General features: G+C 36.9%; 1 protein-coding gene and 1 long non-coding RNA gene across 2 annotated transcripts; both read right to left on the minus strand.

Moving 5' to 3' along the window:
* Nucleotides 1-686: 686 nt before the first annotated feature.
* Nucleotides 687-3,902, minus strand: LOC144439665 (uncharacterized). The gene is made up of 3 exons (XR_013481131.1): nucleotides 3,865-3,902; nucleotides 2,187-2,326; nucleotides 687-846 (listed from the first exon to the last, which is right to left on the minus strand). It is a non-coding gene; the product is annotated as an uncharacterized LOC144439665 (long non-coding RNA).
* Nucleotides 3,903-8,330: 4,428 nt separating this feature from the next.
* LOC144440160 (beta-galactoside alpha-2,6-sialyltransferase 1-like) lies at nucleotides 8,331-19,884 on the minus strand. Its single transcript, XM_078129440.1, has 5 exons — nucleotides 19,728-19,884; nucleotides 13,322-14,022; nucleotides 12,560-12,756; nucleotides 10,889-11,060; nucleotides 8,331-10,350 (listed from the first exon to the last, which is right to left on the minus strand). The coding sequence occupies exons 2-5, from the start codon at nucleotides 13,953-13,955 to the stop codon at nucleotides 10,097-10,099; spliced, it is 1,257 nt and encodes a 418-aa protein (XP_077985566.1). The 5' UTR covers nucleotides 13,956-14,022; nucleotides 19,728-19,884; the 3' UTR covers nucleotides 8,331-10,096.
* Between the last annotated feature and the right edge of the window lie 3,375 nt (nucleotides 19,885-23,259).

Genomic DNA, 23,259 nt, shown 5'->3' on the forward strand with positions numbered 1-23,259 from the left:
CACGCGAATATGTCTGTAAAACAAGTAAAGCGGCAGGAATATCTTGGTTTGCTGGTGTCAACTTAGATGTGTGTGAGAAGGGCTGAAAGGTGATATAAGTTATTTTTCACAGACAGGAGTTTTGTGTTGTCACCACAATTTCGATGTATTGAATAGTGTTGATATAGTGCTAGAAATGTCTACAGATGTAAATAGAAGTCATCTACATATCAGAAATCTTTTACCACGATTATTTTGACAATGTAAGCTTAACACATTGACAATACATTAACAACAACAACAACAACAACAACAACAACAACAACAACAACTGAAAGTGAAAAAACTAAACAGTGAAGACAACAATGTTGACAATAATAAAAATAATAAAAACAATAGCAACAACTACAGTAACGACGAAGATGACGAAGACGACAATGACATCGTCAATAATAAACATTTTTTTTTGTATTTCGATCCTGATAATTTTTGGTATTTCACAACAACAACAACAACAACAACAACAACAACAACAACAACTACAACAACAACAACAACAAATACATAAACACCAAGAACACTGACATACTAAATTCTTTTTATTTTGAGTCAAATGCATTTATTCAAACTATTAAATCAAAATGACAACTGTATACATCACTACAATTAAAGGACAACACAATTTTATATCAATGATATGTTTAAAGAGTCCCTGTATACATTTTTCAAAATAACACGTATACAATTCAATAAATAGCCCGCATGTCAATATTACTTCTCCGCAATGTCACCGTTGTCTTTAACTTCCAGAGATGTGTCCACATTATCGACTGTACGTTTGCCACAGAAGCCTAAACCCGTGTCACACTAGGGGAGAACAAATAACGAGGTATACAATGTTATGGGATGCAAATACAACCATGACTATATGGTGCATACGGCAATGAGTAGTTTTACATGATGGGTGGCCAGTCATACAATAGTCGATTTTCCGGTTCCAGAATGCATTGCGCGAGTGTTGTAAGATTTAGTCTGTTTTGTCTTTATTACATTTCAAATAATATTTTCATCAGGAAATGATGGTAAGACATGTTGACCTCTTTAATTATGGGTGATTTCATTGAACAAAGACTGAACGCCATCGACGACAGAGTGGCATGGTATTTTACGGGTGAACTCAGGTTACCGTCACGTGACAACCATCACCCTGAGTAGCATGTGCAAACCCCTCCGCGCGTACGTACAGAATACATAGCATTTTATGGAGAGACGCGCAATGCATCCTGGAACCGGCAACAGGGCTATTGTTATCATATGGGTTACTTATACCAAACACACTCGAACCAAAACAAGAACGTTTATGTTAAAGCTGTTGGACTAAACGATTGTAGAAAATTGTGTATTTTTACTATATTAAACAGTAAATAGGTGTGTTATATTAACACGTGTATTTCGTCGTATATCTTAAAAAATTGACTTGGTTTAAAGTTTGAGTTATTTAATGAGGTCGTGTAATGACATCAACCAATCAAACACTGTCTTACGTTTACGCGTTCGACGTCTAATATCCTGTATTTGTAACTGAATTAAGATCCAAATACATTGATTGATATATTATTGTGTCATTTTTGAATCCTCTTTTTCAAATATCTGAACTTTGTGATTGTTGGTAATTCCAAGTCACAAACAAAATGATTTCCACATTGTTTTATCTAGGTTAATGAAATGCTACCTTATTTTACATTTTGTGATTATGGAAAAATGAAAATATACCTCATTTGCTTTGCTGTGATCGCAGTAGGAGGTGAAATGGTGAGTGTTGCAATTGTTGTTCCCTGTTCCTTAAGCATTATGTTTGGGAGGTATAACTGTGATATCCGTAAGGAGATTAGCTGGTATTAGATAGATAGATAGATAGATAGATAGATAGATAGATAGATAGATAGATAGATAGATAGATAGATAGATAGATAGATAGATAGATAGATAGATAGATAGATAACTATAATAAATGTTGATTGTTTTCTCCATTTTGTCGGTAAATACATCTTCGACTCACAGTCAAAATGTCCTCTTAAATCACGTGACGTTTCCATAGCAGAACGATGAAAAACGGCAATACTATCCAATAGTACATGTATACTACCATGTAACTCTTCGTTAATTATTGGAACTAAGGAGAATCATATTATTAAAGGTATACTTACACCAGCAGGACCGTTAGCGTACTCTTTTGGGTTGCCAGTGACTGAGTTGATTGTGCACAATACAAGGCATACCAGAATGGCGATAACGGCGGTGGTCTTCATGGTTAGTAGTTAGTGACAAATCCTAGATATACATATACCTGTAAATATTAAAGGTTAAATATCAAATAATGGAATTAAAGTGTAAGGGTACATATTCCGATTACATTTGTCTGTTTATATTAAATGGCTAAGTGCATGCGATAGCATTTTTAATCTCAGCATAAGTTGGATAATATTATGTTAAATGTGTGCTCAAATGTTCAAATGCGCACATAATCATTACACTGTCGCCCTGTTTAATTTGATTTATTTCATAACAATTGGGCCACCGCCGTCTCCTACTCCCACCCTAACCCTAACCCTAACCCACCATCCATCATTCGACAAAAAAGAGGATAAATAACAGAATAACCTTTGGAATATAATGACAAATGAAATAGAAATTACAAAGATATTTATTTAGCGTCTTCTCTCTGAGTAAAAATGCTTTCAATACAAAAATAGACGAAAAAGTGTAAGTTCATTTCTGGTCGAAAATAAGGTTATTGCTTTTTCTCGTTTCAGGGTACTGCATAAAATAATTTGCTCTTTCTAAGAGATTGGTAGATTGGACAAAATAACAAAACATTAAATTCATCTTCAAGAACTGTTTGACCTTCATTTTCACACACAAAAAGAATACATTTTCTGTCCGAGATAGCTTTACCGACACCTGGGTGTATGGATACTTTGTAAATATAATTCATGTTGTAGCTGTGACTGTTTCATGGATAATATGGAACAATTTGTGGCTCACGACCTCCATTGGATGGGACCTTGTTTTCTACATACTGGTAGTACAGGTATTTGCTTGTTACCGCGCAGGTGACTTCCCCTTACCCCTTACAGCATATTGGGTATAGGGTGAATCATCACAAAGCATACTTTGTAGTCCTTGTGAACAATATGTATTATTAACTGGATCATTAGATTACATTATGCACGGCCTACATCGATTTACAAAGTCCCAAAACGAATGTTCGCATGGCAACACTTGTCAGGGAGAAGTTGACATCGGAAGCATTTGTCATCGGGCCTTAGCCCGGGGCGAGGTACTGGGACAAATGTCGTTCTTGACACATTTCGCCAGATGTTATTTTGAAAGAATTCCCGCAGGATTTCTACTATGCGTAGACAATTAGGACCTTGGATAAAACTAACACAATGTTAGTCGAAGTACACCCATTAGTGTTTTTTTAAAAAAAGAAGAATTTATATATGTATATACATACTGCTTCCATATCCTAACAATAGATGGCGCTCGAGGGTAATGGAAAAAATTACACTACAGCATACTTTTAGATATTTAATTCCGATTACTAATTGAAAACTATATATATGTTTTGTGATATGCGATACCTCATCTCGTATTTAATAATATAGTGTCCTTTTACATAAAACATCAATCCATACCACACCCACACGAAGCAAGTTCAATTTTCTTTTTCTTTAAAAAAAACCATTCATATTAACTTGGAAACAAAATCGAACGTTTACACAAATGATCATGCCATGCCACAATATACCATGAGCTAACACCAACACAAGATCATGTTTACAGTGCGAACATCTAACCATACAATAAAAATACACTTACCCTTGATATGGCTGTATGATCTTTGATCGGTCTCTGATGCAAGAATTTGAATATCTAACCCTATATATATAGTTTCATGTGTATTTATATCACAGGCATGGATTCATTGTCCACAGCTGCTGCTCTAAGATTATAATAAATTGTAAGGTTTTAATCGAAGTATTGGAAATTCTTAGAGTGCAAGCTGATGTATCCAAGTGGATTCTATTTAATAAAGAAACTTAATAAAAATTAGAAATGTCATCTTGCCCAATTTAAACTAAACACACTAACAACTAGTATTTGAGACTTTGCTCATTAAGTATGAGATGATAAATTTATATACCTTCCATTCTTCGAAAAACTCCTGTCCTACAGGTCTGTATATTTTAAGTTCTAGTTCTTAGTGTTACACTTGATAGATGTCCATATTCAGAGCTTGAAACGTTCATTATAATGAAAAATACGTCAAAAATAAACAGCAATCATATTGATGTTGACAGCGAAGCCTTTTAATAATGGTCATTGTTATTGTAAATACGTTAGCGAGTATTTCCAACTTTTCGTCTGTTAAGAAACTGAATTCAGAACATTAATTACAGGGATAACCTTTTAGAGTGGTTTCTAGTACAACCAAATAGTGTAAGTTTAATTTTCAAACTCAGTCCCAAACACTTTATTTCAATAATTGCACATATATAGCAACATAGCAACCTGCTGCAATTAGAGAAAAAAAATTGTTATTGTGCATATTTGACAAATGTAACAACCACTCTTTTGAGAATGTAGGTTTCTTTGCCTCAAAGAATGTATATTTAATCAATCTGTTGCCATAACCCTCATGTGATTGTTACCATAGCAAATAATGTAAATTGTTTGTCTCTGTAAAGGTCAGTGATATTGCAATCACCAAGATACGTTGGTATTAAAATGCAAGCTTCGAAATTTATATAATTTGGTGTGTACATAGAAAATGACAAAACGCTCGTGTACAGCACAGCTTTGAAGACTAAAGTGTACGTGTTGACGACTGGCAATGACATCAAAAAGAAATAGCATGGTACAGATTTGATTCTATTAACGATATGACTGAAATTATGTCTTGACGAGTGTCCTCCTGAGTATTTGTTTTTGTATTTGTAAACTGCATCATCAAAAAGATCATGCCAGATAATAAAAAAAATACGTTGGCTGTGTTAGCTTGCATTTCCGCTATTGTTAGAAATAAAAACATCTATGAAAGCAGTGCAGTGTTTGATGTGCGTCATTTTCCAAATGGGATGGAATAACATTGTTGACATAATACAGCCAAGTTCATGACTGTGTCTAAAGTACATGTACAGCCTGTTCAACATCATTATACTGTCAATGCCGGAAACAAGTTAGGCTCCACTCCATCCTTTGTTTTGCTATCCTTGAATTTCCTCAAAACCTATCAGGCAGACGTAGAAAGGGAAAAACACAGAAAAAATCAACATAATGCTAGCATGTCACGTAAAATTCCCATTTCTGTTGATACATTTTCTGTTTGTACTTAATCTTACTAGACTAGTGAAATATAAAACGTCAAAATCCAAAGTATTTGTGTATGTGTGATGTCTGGTACAATGATGGCAGACAACAAAACGGGAACTTGATGCAGGTAACCTATGATAACTTGATATCATAAATGCATCATCACAGTTTTCTTTTTGTCGATACCGATATTCGGACATTGATAAGGAATGCACATTTACATGTTGGAACGCAACTGAGGTGACTAATTCGGTGTCCATGGCAACAAATGGTACACACTTTACTACATACAGTGTACATGTTCATAAGCAGAACGACTAACTGAGATGTTGAGTAAATATTGAAATACAGTTATGTTCGGTTCTATATCGAGTTCACTTGATGTCATGTTTGACTGTCGTTTGTTACGGGTATATGTTTCCTCTGTTTCAGTTTATTTGTCTGTTTTGTTATGTACCAGTGTGTGTGTGTGTCTGTGTGTATACTGAGTGTATATTTAATATGTATGTATGTATGTATGTGTGCGTGCATGCGTGCGTTCATGTGTGTCTGTCTGTCTGTATGTATGTATGTATGTATGTATGTATGTATGTATGTGTATGCATGTATGTATGTATGTATGTATGTATGTATGTATGTATGTATGTATGTATGTATGTATGTATGTCTGTCAGTCTGTCTACCTGTCTCTCGGTCAGTGTCTGCTTTGTCGCCAGACACGCACGCACGCGCGCGCGCATACACACACACACACACACACACACTTATTTTAAGGGGTAGACCATTTGATATCCGGGGGGGGGGCTGAAAGAAACAGAGACAAGAACAAATATAAAATTATATATGTACCACAGGCCAACGAAACTGACTGGTCCCTGACATGTGTTTGAAAATGTTTGTCATGAACTGACAAGTGTCTTGGTTGGAGATGCACTAGCAGGTTGAACAGTACACTAGAACTTGTGCATCATTTCCCTGCCCTAGCAGCAGTGGTCCATCTTTTTTTCCATCACCCACTCATATCCGGATTGTTCAAGCAACTGCATTTGGCATCTTCCCCCCCCCCCCGAAATCTTCCAAGCCCTCCCCAGGATATCAAATGGTCTACCCCTAATATGCTGTAACGTATTTCAGCTGACCGTAAAGGACTCCTAGTATATCCAAAACAACGAAGCGATGACGATGAAAGACCAACAATAATTTGTGAAGCCTTTAACAGTAAACCTGATACAGTCCTACACTGGGATTTCGGTATGGAAGACATACAACCGAATTACATCATTCGAAATTCCAGACAAGACGTTGGAAACGGACTGAGTCACGTCATAACTCGACATACCAAGTAACACTGACTTCTATAAACTGACTGTCACGTGTTCTGCTGTGGAGGAGAGAAAACAACTACACGTGAAGAACTCAATACTCGAACTCGTCTATGATCAGGTCAAACAGAAAGGTTAGTACTCGTCTATATAATTAGAGCAGGTCAAATGTTGGCATCCTGTCGGCTAGAGCAAGTCAAAGGTTAGGACCGGTCTCTCTAGTTCAAATGTCAAATATTGGTAATGTATGTCATATATAAGTAATCATCTGCCGAGATCTGGTCAAACGCTAGTACTCATGAATCATGATGCTACTTTCCATATCATAAGTTGTCGAAGATATTTTGTTCCAAAATTTCCTATTGAATTTGTTTGTTCTACTTTAATACGGCGACCACAGTTTGATATTGTTTTTAGTTGTTCCAACATAAATCCCCCAAAATAGTAAGAAAATTTCCCTAAATGTAGTGGTAAACAGAAACATAGAAAGATTGCGCTTTTGGTTTACCAAAGGAATTAGTCTCGGTTACCCAGATTCTCGCCGTTGAGGGCTTCAACCCTGAGCGAGAGTATGCCATCTATTGTAAGGAGCAACTTGGCCGCCGCGCTGTCAAGATCTTGGACAGTCACTGATTGGACAAACATTTTCAATTTCATCAGTTCTATATATACTTAACACAAATCATGGTATAAACTTTTTGAAGATTGTCTTTATCAGGAGATTAACCAAAATACTCTTAGCAAGAGTTGCTACCATGTGATTCACTATACATTTAATTGTCATGTTGTGGGTCGAAGTCAGCCTACCCACCAAGCAACCATCTTGTAACAATCACTAACATTGTCTTTCCCAGACTCTCGCTCGGCGGGGGGGGGGGGGGGGATATGCCCTCAGCGGCGAGAGTCTGGGTAAGCGATACAACACTGGTATAAGCAACGTACATTGTTTTGCTTACTTTATTTATAGATAATGGTAAGAGGTGTGCTTGCCGGGGTAATAAGCAAGACCGGTCAAGAACCAAAGACAAGAAACAATGCATACGCAAGAAGCCACGTCGAAACAGATGTCAAAGAAACAAATAAAAAAGTTGAAGTTGGATGTACAGTTCACACACCTTGGCATTCTACCTGGAAACAAAAGACTCCTATATCAATATGAGGGAAGTTTAACGAATAGCATTTACATTTATTTTTGAATATACTGTCATGTTCAAGACTCTATCTATATAATGGACGGGGTTGCTATTAAATTTTGATAACTTAGGGTGTCTTACTGACCCTGCACAAGCTGCAACTTGGACAGTTTCTTTTTCATTGAGTAACCAAAGATATATTCGCATACATACATACATACTTATATACATATATACATACATACATACATACATGTACACGCATACATACATACATACATACTTATATACATATATACATACATACATACATACATACATACATGTACACGCATACATACATACACGCATACATACATACACTGACCATATGGTACGGTTTAACTTGTAGATAAATGCAAATATTTAATAGTGCACAGTTTATTATCTTAGATATCATAGCAAATGTCTTTAAAAGTAAGAAGTTAATTTTTTTTTAAATATTGTTTTCAATATCACTGCCATATATATATAACAGTATCAAGGAAGATACATATGAGCCGTTACACAGCATTTCAGATACCATATGTATATATACATATATTTGATATCTGAATATTTATCTGAGCAGTAAAATCTCAAGGTTGTTTTCATTGTAAAACAATCAGACTAAATGACAGAATATTAATAAACTGATAATGTAATAATTAATTATCGAAATATCGAACATAATACTATACTAAAATATTTGTTTTATGATATGATATCACTGCCAAGATGCACTAAGAAAATTAATATCTCTTTCCTGTTTGGTGTTACAGAGCTAGAGAAAGGTTACAGAACTTATCTTTTTTTGTACTTTCTCAACACAGAGTTGAGTTACTGTTACTATATAATACGAGTAATTATCAAGTCAAAAATAACTCCAAACAGCCGGGATTGAAATAGAATCGATCTATACTAGATCTAGAGCCAGAAAGGTACATAGAGATAGAGGGACAAACTGAGAGAGAGGCGGGCAGATATGAGTTATAGAGAGACAAACCGACTGAATAACAGTGACAGACAAGGAGGCAAGCAGGCAGACTGACAGACAGACAAACAGTTTTGCAAGTAACACAGGCAGACTGAAAAAAAAAACATTTGGAATGACAGACAGACAGACAAACAGACAGTTAGTCAGACAGACAGGCAGGCAGACCGATACACATGGTGATGGACAGTAAGTCATGTAGTTAGAGACAATCAGTTGTGCATTTAACACACTGGCAGACTGAGAAATAGACAGTTAACGTTAGACAGACAGACAGACAGACAGACAGAGAGATAGGCGACAGACAGACAAGGTAATCTTAATGTTAATCTTTATTTCTTATGAAGTGCATTATATTAAGAAGAATTGCAATCACAACATGGTGTACAACTGACAGTAATTAAAAACAAACTTCAAAAATACAGAATTCGAAACTGTAAAATATGCAGATATTTCAGAAATGATACTAGTAATGGAAAGGTAATCACTCAGTACTCTTAGCTCTGGTATTTTCACGAGGACAGAATCCCAAGACAGCTGAAATCCCAGACCAGTTTGTATCCCAATGTTTTGAGAAGTACTAGTTAGCAGTCTATAGTCGTTGCAACAATAACGGTACAAGTTTAGTGGCCTACCGAAACAGCGCCCTCTGTTGTCAATAAACACTAGATGTCCTTTGATAGTTTGTTTATGCTCTGCTTAAGTTCACCCACAGGGGTGGTATCATTTGAAACTCTTTGCGAGACAACTTGTAGATTGTTACAACATTTACGGATCAAAATGAGCAATAAAACACCTGTTTTATAGATAAATGTCAGTGGGAGTCATTTTTCTTAACGACAAAGAATATGTATTAGATGGAAAATGTATATTCATGACTTTATCTGAATAAAGCAAACACTTACAAACTAAGTAGTCATGCATGCATATTCAGTTTTCATCTAATCCACTCAAAGAACAATAGATGTGAAAAAGTAGTTTCAATTTGGTGTTGCTTGGCAACCGAGTGTACTCTATATGATAAGAAATCTCCAGACCAACCTTTATGAAATAAAATAAACTTTACTTTCTGGAATGCCGTTGTCCTTTAACGTAGATAATGATGTAATGATTGTAATATACAAAACATTAACAGTTACTGGCCAACTCTAAACTTTTGAAATACTCTTTTCCATTATCATTTTCCTCATTTACATACTGAGCTATAATAAACTAACACGATAATGTATACCCTGTGTCTGATCATAATACGCTTGGATACACATACTCATTTAATTGTCCTCGCATTTGAATTTAGAATATCCTTGCAATGTTACTTTTATCTTGTCACGAGAGCTTTCTATATTGCGTGTGTTCATTTTTAAAACTAAATTTCTTTCAGTTGCAAATGGATGCTGGGGAAATAAATTCCAACCACAGAAAAAACAACAGTCTTCGTAATAATAGCAGTATCTGTCTTTGTCACTTGATGGGATATAACCATATACATCGACCTCGTCACAGATATGCAATAATAGATGAACACCTGGTGGAAAGACGGTTTTGAAATGCATTATTCAATTTATACTTTTTTTGTTTAAAATACAATGTGCCTCTTCAAAGTGTCATATTACACACACACTGTCATAACAAGAACATGATGAATACCTGTAAACTTCTAAAGCTCATTTAGCGATATCTTCTGTTAAAAAATACCAACAATACAGTTCTAGTCTTGAAAATCATGACATTGCAACATACTCATTACTAAGTTTTACTTTATAGATGGTTCAAACATGAAAATACACACACACATACATACATACACACACCATACATACATACATACATGCATGCATGCATGCATACATACATACATACACATACATACATACATACATACATACATACATAAACACAAACATACATATCCCATATATACATACACACACACACATACATACATACATACATACATACATACATACATACATACATACATACATACATCAAATCAAATCAGAATTGACAACATTAATGTCACTGTTAACATAATGTCTCCTGTTTTAAACTTTGTCTCTCACCTAAAAATCCAGATGTTGATGGAAATGGTTTCAGTTCTTCTACACTAAATTCTTGGATAATATCCCATACTTTCCACAAAGTTTCCAGACGTATCACATACACTGGTGACTCAGGATGCTTGTAGTGCCATCTAGCATAACTGCAAAAGAAGTTTTGACCATCTTTGTACCACTAGGGTAAAGATAGCAAAGGGGAGATTTAAAAAAAAAAAACCAGAACATTCGAAAATGTTACTCTTTCATATAAAAATACAACGAATAACACTGAATTAAAGCACTTTCTCTATATGTTACACTCCTTCATAACATTCATATCAATGTAGTAGTTTACTGTTTCAATTGGTTTATTTACAAGCCTAGCATGTGCCCTTTCTATGTGGCCCATTTGCAAATGAAAAAGTATACTTATACACTTTATATGAATGCTATAAACAATTGTGGTACAGACAGAAAAACGTGTTACTTTGGTATTATGGGTTATATATAAAACAGCATATCCAAATGCAAGATAGACAAACACAGGGCATATCAATGACAAGAAATAACAGGTAAAAGAGTTAAAAGTGGGGATAGAAATATTGAAAAGAGACTTGTAGTGGGTATGTATGTATTATTTTTTTTATCATAATACCATAAACTTACCAGGTTGAAAGAGTTAATTTGAACAAAAAGATGTATTTTTCACCAAGTGGCAATTGAAATGACCATATCTCAATGGATCTTTGATGCTCAAAATATGCCAAAACGATAGAGATTGTCATTCTTTTATTCTTGATTTTTCTTGATCTTAGTGTAGTCTGTCACAATTCATCGAATAATCACACTGAGTTCTTCTTTTAGGGCCACAAGCTCGACTAGTCGCTAAGAACTATCTTTTGTGGAAATTTGTTTTTAATTCTCTACATTATCTACTTGTGGCTAATGTGACTTGTACATTTTGATATTTTGTACATTTGTAGATAAGTTTAGAGTATTTTGTAAGCCTATAATTTCTGGCGATAAAAGTTATTAAAGCGGCACCAAGACAACTGGAACACCTTTTTTTTTTAAATTATAAAATAACTTTCTCGTATCATAGTACACCCTGAATAGTATCGAGTCACCTGTGGGTTGTGTAGCAGTATACAAATGTACATGATATGGTACAATTAATGAAATGAAATACATTTTTGGCTCAGCACCCACTCAGCGCCCTCAACTGCGGTCATGATTTCAACATTGTTTATATACTACACTCTATTTACAGATAAGATTGACCACTGATTGATATGTACAATGTCTAGGTGTAAGTATAACTATTTCCAGTTGACATATTGTGGTTGTCTGGTCTAAAATGACACAACAGTTGCAAGCCAGTGCATGCAGTTTTAAAATATCGACAGAATCAAAACCAAGCTTTTCCTCTTGGTTTAAATTTGTCACTCAACAACCTACAGATAATGTTGACCCCTAGTCAACAGATACGGTGTCGTTTTATAAGCACAGGACAAATTTTCTGGGATATATATTCAGTTACTTGATGAAAGAATGTCCCAGTTGCAGCTAGTGCAGGCTTAATTACAAATGTTTCTTTAGTATTACATTGGTTCAAAAAGCAAGTCAATAGTATGTACATTTGTATGTTATTTAATTGGTAGATAATAAAATCACTAAATGTTTTTTTCATAATACCTTATACATGTTCCCGTTATAAGGCCCTTCTCTCCACGTCAATATAATTTCAGAACCTTTTAATTCCTCCAGCAGCTTAAATCTGTAAGATCTTATCACTTGGTTGTTAGCTATACGTATGGTTGTCTTACTACCAACATCATTCTCGAAACCTTTAATTGGTGCTACATTGAAACGAAGGACTGCGTCATGAGAATCTATCAAAGAAACAGTAGAAATGCTACTTGTCATGGTGACTTATGCAAAGGATACTTGTGTATTACGTCATCACTTTAGCTCTTTCAACTAGTATTATTACAGCTTAAAGCATCTTGCCCCAACATCTGAATACACACACACACACACACACACATATATACAGTACAGATCAAGCATAATGGGATATTGTACATGAACTATGCTTGCATCTTTAAAGCATGATGCAACAACAACAGTGCATCAATGCATAGTTTTTTGTGATGCGTGCACTCGGGTGATGTTTTATGTGAGCTGCACTGTATACATATATATATATATATACACATACATATACGACATCTGATGATCGCATTAAGCATGAAACTCGGAGTAACTATATATATATAGTATACACACACACACACACACACACATATATATATGGAGGTAGATAGATGGCTAGATGGATGGATGGATGACAAATGGGTGGATGGCTAAATGATGGATGGATGGATATATTGATGTACTTACGACAGTTGGACGGACCAACAGACAGACAGACAGACATATCAGACAAATACCTACCTATCTCTTGTCCTAAACGCGAATCACGTAAAGCCCCTGAACTCGTTACTAGAGCACATGTTTTGTATAGCGTGGCTGTTCTTTTTGAAATATATGATTCCTTTGGAATGTACTTTCCATATCTAAGTTCATGGAACGGAGATTCGTCTGGTTGTACAAATTGAATTGGTGCAGATTGTTTCAGTCTACACGCTACTTCATTTAAAGATGCCTTTACTTTTCCTCTAGGACGTTTCTTAAATTTTGGCGGTTTTTCCTCAAGTGGGTTGAACATTGAATTATGATCGATAAGGGCCTTTTTCATCCATGGTGTCTCTTTGGGTAGGAAGCTAAGATGGTCATGCAAGGTAATGTTTCCAGCGTACTTTTCTTCAGTAGGGTACTGGTCACGTTTGAGTTCTTCATAGTCGGCCAATGACAGTCTAATGACGTCAGCTTTGTCAGGTGACGGAAACAAAAGTACAGTAGAATCACTCAACACTTCCACATCAACTTCACAGGGATGAGTACGTGCAATTGCAAAATATGGAATTGTGGGAAGATCAAAAAAATACGCTAAAAGGAAATAACCCGCAGCTAGGAAAATTAGGATGATGATTTTTTGGTGGCAAGCTTGTTTTCGTGTTTTTGTCATGACAACAGTTTTTTGATGGTGATTGGTGGATGTTGTAGATCACAAGTGAGTCTGTAAATCTGTGGATCTGAAAAAAAATGAAACAGATTAGTGTGTCACTGTTTGAGTTGGAACATGTGTCACTCTGATGATGGTAAGAAATACTTCTCTTCAATCATTTACAGGGCGAGATGATTTACGTAAATCAAACGCTATGTTACAGTTTATCTGAAAGATGAATGGTTTTATAGTTTGACAACTAGGAATGTTGTTGGGAGAGAAGCAGTCATTGTTTGTTTGTTTGTTTGTTGATTGGTTTTCTTTATTTATTTGTTGCTATTCTGTTCCGTTTTAATACAAAATTCTTTTTTTTTAACTTTCATCTTAATAACATTAATTAGGAGTGGAAATGAGTTCGTCATCACTTTCATAATTTAGTATGATAAATAATGACATGTTCTTTTGAATCATTGATGTTACTAAACGTGTAAATCATTACCAAAGGCACAGACAAGTAAAGACAGATTGGTAACAAGCCTTCTCCCATTGTTCAATTATAGCCTAGGGTAAACATTACTCTATTGTCATGGAAATAACTTTCCAACGTGTGAATCTGCCCAAATTCAATATAGTCTCGCATAAATCAACAAACCACATGATAGTACGCGATATTTTGATGGGAAAGTTTGCTATCTTAGTGATATCAGCATTTGAACTCTCATGCGAACTTGAAGCCAACTCAGATCAAATATCATTGACATGTTAGCACATAACGTCTCATGTTGTCGACAGACACTATATACATAAACATGTGTTTGGCATGATGCAGGTAATTTTCCAGGTCACAGTAGACACAACACTGTTGCAACATAACTGTTAGTGTTGCGTCTTTTTTACATTGATTGCGGCAGGGGTGCATGTATGTTATGAATCAAAATAAAAACAATCGACTCTCAGTACCATGCAAAATATACAATATAACAATGCATTGTTTTCCATGAAAACTTACAATCATACTGAAGATATTTTATGATGTGAAGCTAGCTTGCCTTCTTTATTAGTTAAAATATCATTTTCAAAGCATTTGTATGTTTTTCGTTTTACTGTTTCACTTTGATCATGGCCACAATTGTACTGCTGTGGGGTCAATGGAAGCTCCGCTTCGGTAAATCGAGAAATTCGTTAAACATGCAACTGGTGGCACCTGGGACCCTATTTTGCATATGACTGACTGTATGTTTGGAGGTGGAGAACTTGTGATGACTCACTGGCAAGTAATCACCAAATATAAACATTCCCTATATCTGGGTTTTTCACATGCAAATGCCACATATTTGAAAAATCATGAATGACACACAATCTAAGCAGTTGTTTGCATGGGAATTTGTCTCATTTGGAAATTTTTTTTTTCATTCTATGAAACAAACAGACTGATTTTCAACTAATTTGTGTATCAAGTTACCATCCTATGACATTCACAAACAATTTGTACATGACCTGTGTGTTTCTCAGAGCATAGAAAAAATGCTCAAAACAAGACCGAGAAGCTAGTGTTCTGTACAGCAGTTTGAATTTCCCGCATTTGCATAGATTAGCCATAATCCTCTTTATATGGGGCAGTTCTGTCTTTAACAGCTTGTGTGTTCATTTTGACATGGGTGATGAATGCATAGACCCTCATGTAAGCGTCAGAATGTTATGACTATTGAATAAAGTACATGTAGTACTTTTCTGACAAAAATCCCAGTAGGTAGGATGAAAATCCCAGAGTGTAACTGACTATAGAGCCCATAGAACACAACTTGCCCTATCGTCAGAAGTTGTCATACAGTGTGTAACAAATTCCATATTTCTGCAGGTTTAAAAATTAAATCAAATATGTTCATTATATATTCATACTTTTGACCGTCCCAAACAAGAAAGTTTTACAAGGCAATAGCTCAGCTAAATCTCGCTCGATTTCCACACTGTTTCCGCAGAAATTTTTGGCTTCCGGTTGAAAATAACGCTATCAGGCCTTTGACCCTTACCGATGATGCAGTGGTGTTTAAACAACAAAACACCGATAGTACCGAAAAGGGACTTCGGTAGCTTTCAGTGTAACATTGAAAGTGCTAGAGACACTTGTAGCGTACCCAAGGCAAGGATGGAGCTGTTAATCCCCAGATTAACACCTCGAATAATAGCCATTACCAACCTGCCTTCTTACTTGTCTGTGGCTAAGGACACACAGAAAGGTTACTTAAGTTAATAATCAACTACTAGCCTTGAAAAAAATATACAGTTTGTTAAGACTATAAATAGCTGGTAACCGTTTTGAGGTCACGTAGTAGAAGAGTTAGACTCTCACCAGTATAGACTCTCACATCATAAAATATCTTCAGTATGATTTTTTCATGGAAAACAATTGCGAGCATCCCTTTTAGTTGTCTACCGCATAATTGTACTAGAATATCGTTGTACTGTGGGCCCTCATCGACTACATAGGGCTATTTGATGATGTGTTACTGTGATGCTCCGTATAACACATCAACAGATTATTAGCCCTATGTATATAGTCGATGTGGGCACACAGTACAAGGATATTCGACTAATATCATGCAGAGATACTATGTTGTTTTGTAGAGCTTAATCTGGGGTTGAATTGATTTTTTTTCTCGCTTTCAATACGTAGCAGATGGTAGCGAAGGTAGCCAAGTAAAATGATTGTCAAATTACCAAAACATAGCCTGAGATATTAGTGCTCCATACATGAATTAAATGGAGTATCATTTAAATATCATCTGTATTATGTACTTGAATAATTGTTATCCATATGGCACCTTGAGCAGTTATCATTAATAAGCGACGGTTTCATTACGAATGAAGGTACTAGATAAATATTTCACTCACAATCTAGTCAAATAGCATGCTGGATGTAGCGGTAGGTAATGGAGGAGACAGGTGCGGTATTGCTGGGTTGCATAATAGCCCTCTAAATAGCCAAGTAGCTAATAGCTACATTAGCAATAAGAATCGATCTATTATAGCTTGAGATGGCTATTCGGGTTATTTTCATATTTTCATTTCCTATCAGTAGTTTTTAGCCACTATTAGCTATTAGTAGCCAGGTAATAGCTTGCTATCAGCTATTGTAAACCAGGAATACAGTATAAATATCCTCCTGGGCAGCTTTTCAGGCTACTACTAGTACTAACAATAATAGCCGCAATTAGCCATTAATAGCCAGCTAATAGCTGGCTATTGGCTATCAACCCCTCAGCTTTCTCCATGGGCTGGCTATGCAGCTATTCAAGCTATTAGCCATTAATAGCCGCTATTAGCCAATAATAGCCAGCTAATAGCTGGCTATCAGCTATCAACCTCTCAGCTTTCTCCATGGGCTGGCTATGCAGCTATTCAAGCTATTAGCCATTAATAGCCGCTATAAGCCATTAATAGCCAGCTAATAGCTGGCTATCAGCTATCAACCCCTCAGCTTTCTCCATGGGCTGGCTATGCAGCTATTCAAGCTATTAGCCATTAATAGCCGCTATAAGCCATTAATAGCCAGCTAATAGCTGGCTATTAGCTATCAACCCCTCAGCTTTCTCCATGGGCTGGCTATGCAGCTATTCACGCTATAAGCCATTAATAGCCAGCTATTTAGCCAGCTAATAGTTGACTATTAGCTATCAACCCCTCAGCTTTCTCCATTGGCTGGCCATGCAGCTATTCAAGCTATTAATCAATAATAGCCGCTATTAGCCATTAATAGCCAGCTAATCAGCTATCAACCCCTCAGCTTTCTCCATAGGGTGGCTATTAGCTATCAACCCCGAGCTCTCTCCAGGGCTGGCTATACAGCTATTCACGCAGACCATATGATGTTTATGAAGAAATGTTGTTTGGAAGTTGCAGTCTTTAAATTTGCATTGTGACACTCGTCCTGTTATTCAAAAATAAAACATGAAATTTAAAGATCGGTCTTGAAAATATGCATGTGAATGTGTGATCATGTGATACACAATGAGCATGAAATGTAAAGGTCTGTGTGAAAATAAACATGGGAGTGTGTGATTATGTGGCACATGGTGAAATGGGAGATGTGTTTTGAATGGCTAGAAATGGCTATTAGCATCTAAGAACAGTCAGAAAGTAATGGGATCTGTAGCTGGTAGCCAGCTATTAGCTGGCTATTAATGGCTAATAGTGGCTATTAATGGCTAATAGCTTGAATAGCTGAATAGCCATGTGTCGGACAGTGCTGGGGGTTGTTAGCTGGTAGCTGGCTATTAGCCTGCTATTGATGGCTAATAGCAGCTATTAATGGCTAATAGCTTGAATATCATAATAGCCAGGCCCTGAAGACTGTTGGGGGTTGTTAGCTGGTAGTCGGCTAGTAATGGCTATTAACTTGAATAGCTGCCTAGGGAGATATTTATGCCATATTCCCACTTTGACAATAGCTGCTAACAAGCTATTACCTGGCTATTTATGGCCAATATTGAATAGGTGGTGGCTAGCTATTAGCCTGTTATTAATGGCTAATATCGGCTATTAATGGCCAATATTGAATAGGTGGTTGCTAGCTATTAGCCTGCTATTAATGACTGATATCGGCTATTAATGGCTAATAGCTTGAATAGCTGAATAGCCATGTCCTGAAGAGTGCTGGGGGTTGTTAGTTGGTAGCCAGCTATCAATGGCTAATAGTGGCTATTAATGGCTAAAAGTGGCTATCAATGGCTCTTACTAGCTTGAGTAGCTACCTACATGTAGGGAGATAATCATACCATATTCCCATTATTACAATAGCTGATAGCAAGCTATTACCTGGCTCTTTATGGCCAATATTATTACGCTGAATAGCCAAAAGCCGTTATTTATCTGAGATCTAGCTATTGTGGCAGTTCAATAAATCCCCAGTGAGCTGCTATTTACCTTGAGATCAAGCTATTTTGGCAACCAAAGAAATAGCCAACAGTCGTAATTTATCTTGAATCAAGCTATTTTGGAGATGAAGCTATTTTGGCAATCCAATAAATAGCCAATAGCCGCTATTTAGCTCAAATCAAGGTCGAATCAAGATATTTTGGTAAATAGCCAATAACGGCTGTTTATCTGAGATCAAAATTTAAAGATTGGTCTTGAAAATATGCATGTGAATGTGTGATTGAACAAAGAACGTCTTCCAAGGTCATGCATGTCATGGGTCATGAAACGCATTACCATTATGGAAGCGGTCATTTCCCCGGGTAGAAGCTATTGTGGCAATCCAACAATACCGCACTTTTTATGTAATGGAGGGTAGCGTATTTTATTTCTTCAGCAAAAGCACTGAAATAGGGTAGCGAAGGTAGCGGTCGGTAGGTAACGGAGGGTACCGATTTTTTTCAATCGAAATCATTGAAATGTGATTTTATAAACTGATAACCAAACAAATGCGAAAAAAAATAAACTGAACTTTCATAGACCACTCAACATGTGACGCTGTGCGTCATACCCATATCAGCAGTGATGTCACTAACGTATTTACCTGTAACCAATGGCAATAATACATATATTCGCTCTACAACATAATGTTTACAAATACGAAAATAGCGTTATCAGATAATAAGATGGTATGCATAAGCTGTAAGACTGACAGGTCAAGTCTCGACACAGACATAGCTTTGACCGGTGTTGAAGATGTGTCAAGAACTCCAAGCTGTAACTTTTAGTACAGAAATAGTGGAGAGATGGGCTGGGCATGCAAGCATAAGTAAAACACAACGGACGGACTTACGTTTACATGAAAAGAGAAATACTTACGATGATATAATACAGAGACAAACCGGCTTTACACGATGTAGCTGTAGAGCGGGGCTGGCCTTTACCTCGGCCTCTGGCTTTTAGGATGTATACAACGCGACTTACACGTAACTGCTGATATAGGCTTTGTACATATACGTACACGAATAAACACTTTCAAGCAGCGTCCATGTTTACAGTGAATTATGGGTAATAAAGCTGGGGTCATGGGGATGGTTATTTGTGCCAAAGCGATGAGGGCGGCCCTATTTATTTTTCAGTTTGTCATCTCCCGACCGACCCTAATTTGCAGCTCCGACATCAGAAAAAACAAACTATTTTTGATTCCGACCGACCCCTGACACAGCAAGATTGTAAGGTTCGAACGAACGTCAAACGTTCCTCATGGCGTCTAAACCACCCCACTCCCACTCCCTTTGTTATGTCGGAGCAGCATGTGTCTTTCATGGCTGAAGTCGTTGAGGTTTGAGGGACAGGGCTCGAAATTAATGCCGTCGCGTAGTACATTTTGCTGCACTTTAATAGCTCAGAATATTTCTATAATTTTCAAAATTATGTCTAATGTAAAAGGCATATCGCATTCCTAAAAAACCCAACATTTTTTGACCAGGTTTTAGTTTTAAATCAGTTGTATCATCGGGGAAATGTCGACCGACTCCGTAATGGTAATGCGTTTCATGACCCATGACATGCATGGCCTTGGAAGTCGTTCTTTGTTCATTGCTCATGTGCAATAAATGAAATTATCACAGCTTCACGTAGCATAGGCTCACGATGTTTGTTACAACTTGCAAGCTTCAATTGTGTCATAAACACCTCAGGTTTTAGGCATGGATGTTACAAAAATTACTCGTCAGTATGAACTTGTCAGAAGGGATTAATACACTTTCTATTTTGAACACTACATGTTATCATCAAGTTGACACTATCACATCTCGTCAGATTCCAGTTTCTATTATACACTAGGTATGACCACATAAAGTTCTCTAACATACCGGTGACTTTACTATACATGAAATATTAATGCCCCTATACTAATGTTACGGGCCATTTTTATGTGACATGGGAAACTCATTTAAAACTAAGTCTTACATTTACGTTAGCTATTCGAAGCTTGGAAATATTACCTCAAAGGCTATGAATAACTTAAACATTGCCTTAATAGAAGCAAAAAACTGCAGATCTGCCAGGGGGAAACCCCAAGGACTCCCTCATCCCAGAGGTCACTCAAGCATTCAACCAGCAATCAGATGCACTAACAACATTTTTACTGTCATAATGGTATTAAACGTTTCTTAAATATTTCACCCAATTCTAATTTGAGATGATATTGGCTTTTAAAGATGTGAAATGTTTGCCAAGGTAGTCTAAAATTGCCTTAAACTCCAAATCTCCCCTACGTAGTTGCTTTTTACATGTTGGTACTGTCTTGTAAAGCTTGGAATTTATTGTCTGAAAGGGCCTGAATTGTCTCAAAATTGACTTTTCAGAGTAAAAAACCTCCAGGGCTTCTAGGGGGAGACCCCCCTTGGACCCCCATAAGCATAAGAGATATACATATTCCCTGCTCAAGCTTTCCCATACCTTTCACTGTCAAGATGCTATTAAACTCCTTTTTGAATATATTTACCCCGTGTAGTCAATAATTATAATTATGATAGTGCTAATCCGATATCTTATAAAGTAGATGCAAGACAGTCAAGCAGTCCACACTGAGTCACGATCAAAAAATACCTGTCATGTGAATATTATATGGGGGGGGGGGTGATCATGTTTTAGAATTAAGTGATAGGGGGGGGGTCAGCCTGTTTTTGGTTTTACACATGGGGGGGGGGTCAGTAACTTTTTGTCGGCCCGATTTAAGAATCCACCGCCCCCCCCGGCTGGAGAAACTGACCGGTCCCTTAGCGCTAGCGACGCGTCCGTGGTTACACAACAGGCGCCATTTTCGCGGCAACTTCGAAGTGCAGTCTTTAATACTTAACGGTAAGTATTTTTTTACGTATTTCTTCTACAGTATAAGAATGTGCCAAGTAACTAAACACATCGAAGCATATACGTCGTCTGCATTAATCAGTATAAGTTGATTAATTTCCTTCATTTCAAAACATTATTTCCAACTTACAAATCTAGACTGTGTTGTCTGTTGAGATCGTCCCAAAAAATTGACGTCAGCTTATTTCATAGCGTCGTCTGCTGCAATGAACCAAAATATTAATGGGAGTCAAATATTGAAACAATTCAATTTGATACGAAGACTGGCAATCATCCGTTAAAAACCAGTAAACCAGATACCTGTTTTCTCTGAATCACCGTGTGGGGCGCAATCGAAGGGACGTGTTGTGTTGGTGAGTTTTACTTTTCTTCCGGAAATAGCATTCATTGTTAGATTTGATGATAATTTATCAATTCAGCGAGAGTGAATTCAAAATCTCAAGCACTTCAGGAAAAGTCCAATTTACCCACCTTTACCAAACCATTATCCTACCTGTGACCTACCTTACCACCACATGATCTCTGTCAAGGAGTAAAACGAGATGCAGTACCACTTTTGGCTGTCTACAGCCCTAGGGGAGAGATCACGGGGGTGGGGGGGGGGTAAATTAAGTCAAAGGTGGAACTTCGTCTCATACTCGCCACATTTATACATCATCTGCTCACATACGAGAGAAGATGATGAGAACAAAGCTTAACATTGCATAATTCTAACCTTGTTGCTCTGGTTGGCTTTACACTAGTCTCGCTGCCAGACTCGTGACTATCGTCCCTAATCTGTTTATGTATGCCGAGCGGCCCAGCCGCGAGAAGAGAGGGACTAGTCCCAGCCGCGAGAAGAGAGGGACTAGTCCCAGCCGCGAGAAGAGAGGGACTAGTCCCAGCCGCGAGAAGAGAGGGACTAGTCCCAGCCGCGAGAAGAGAGGGACTAGTCCCTCTCTTCTCGCGGCTGGGCCGCTCGGCATACATAAACAGATTAGGGACGATAGTCACGAGTCTGGCAGCGAGACTAGCTTTACACCAACATGGTTGGAAAACATGGCTATATTTAACTAGAATTGAATGGATAATGCCTGAAATCTAACAAGTTTTCCTCTTATCATAAGATGTGTAACAATTTTAATTTGATTGTAAAAACGATGACACAGGCAGACAGACACAGAGACACAGAGACAAACACAAACACACACACACACAAACACACACACACACACACACACACACACACACTGAGACAGACTCATCCCTAAACTGTAATCTTCCCTTATGGTAGATAAATAAAATGATATTGTCAGAAATACTTTGAAAAGTTTCATAAATCTTATTATCGAGATTCTATGTTTTAACGGGTAGTGATTACCAGATGTTTCACGTGACCATCATTAACATCGAGGGGTATTATAATTATAACACCGGCTAGTCGACATCATGATGACTGTAGAAAATTAATGAACTTAAGTGTTTATTAAAAAGTTGACTTCAACTGCCAAAATATTTCCATTATACATACCACTCCTGATGAATACTGGGCTTTTAT

The sequence above is a fragment of the Glandiceps talaboti genome, chromosome 9 (assembly GCF_964340395.1).
Source record: "Glandiceps talaboti chromosome 9, keGlaTala1.1, whole genome shotgun sequence".
Taxonomy (NCBI): domain Eukaryota; kingdom Metazoa; phylum Hemichordata; class Enteropneusta; family Spengelidae; genus Glandiceps; species Glandiceps talaboti.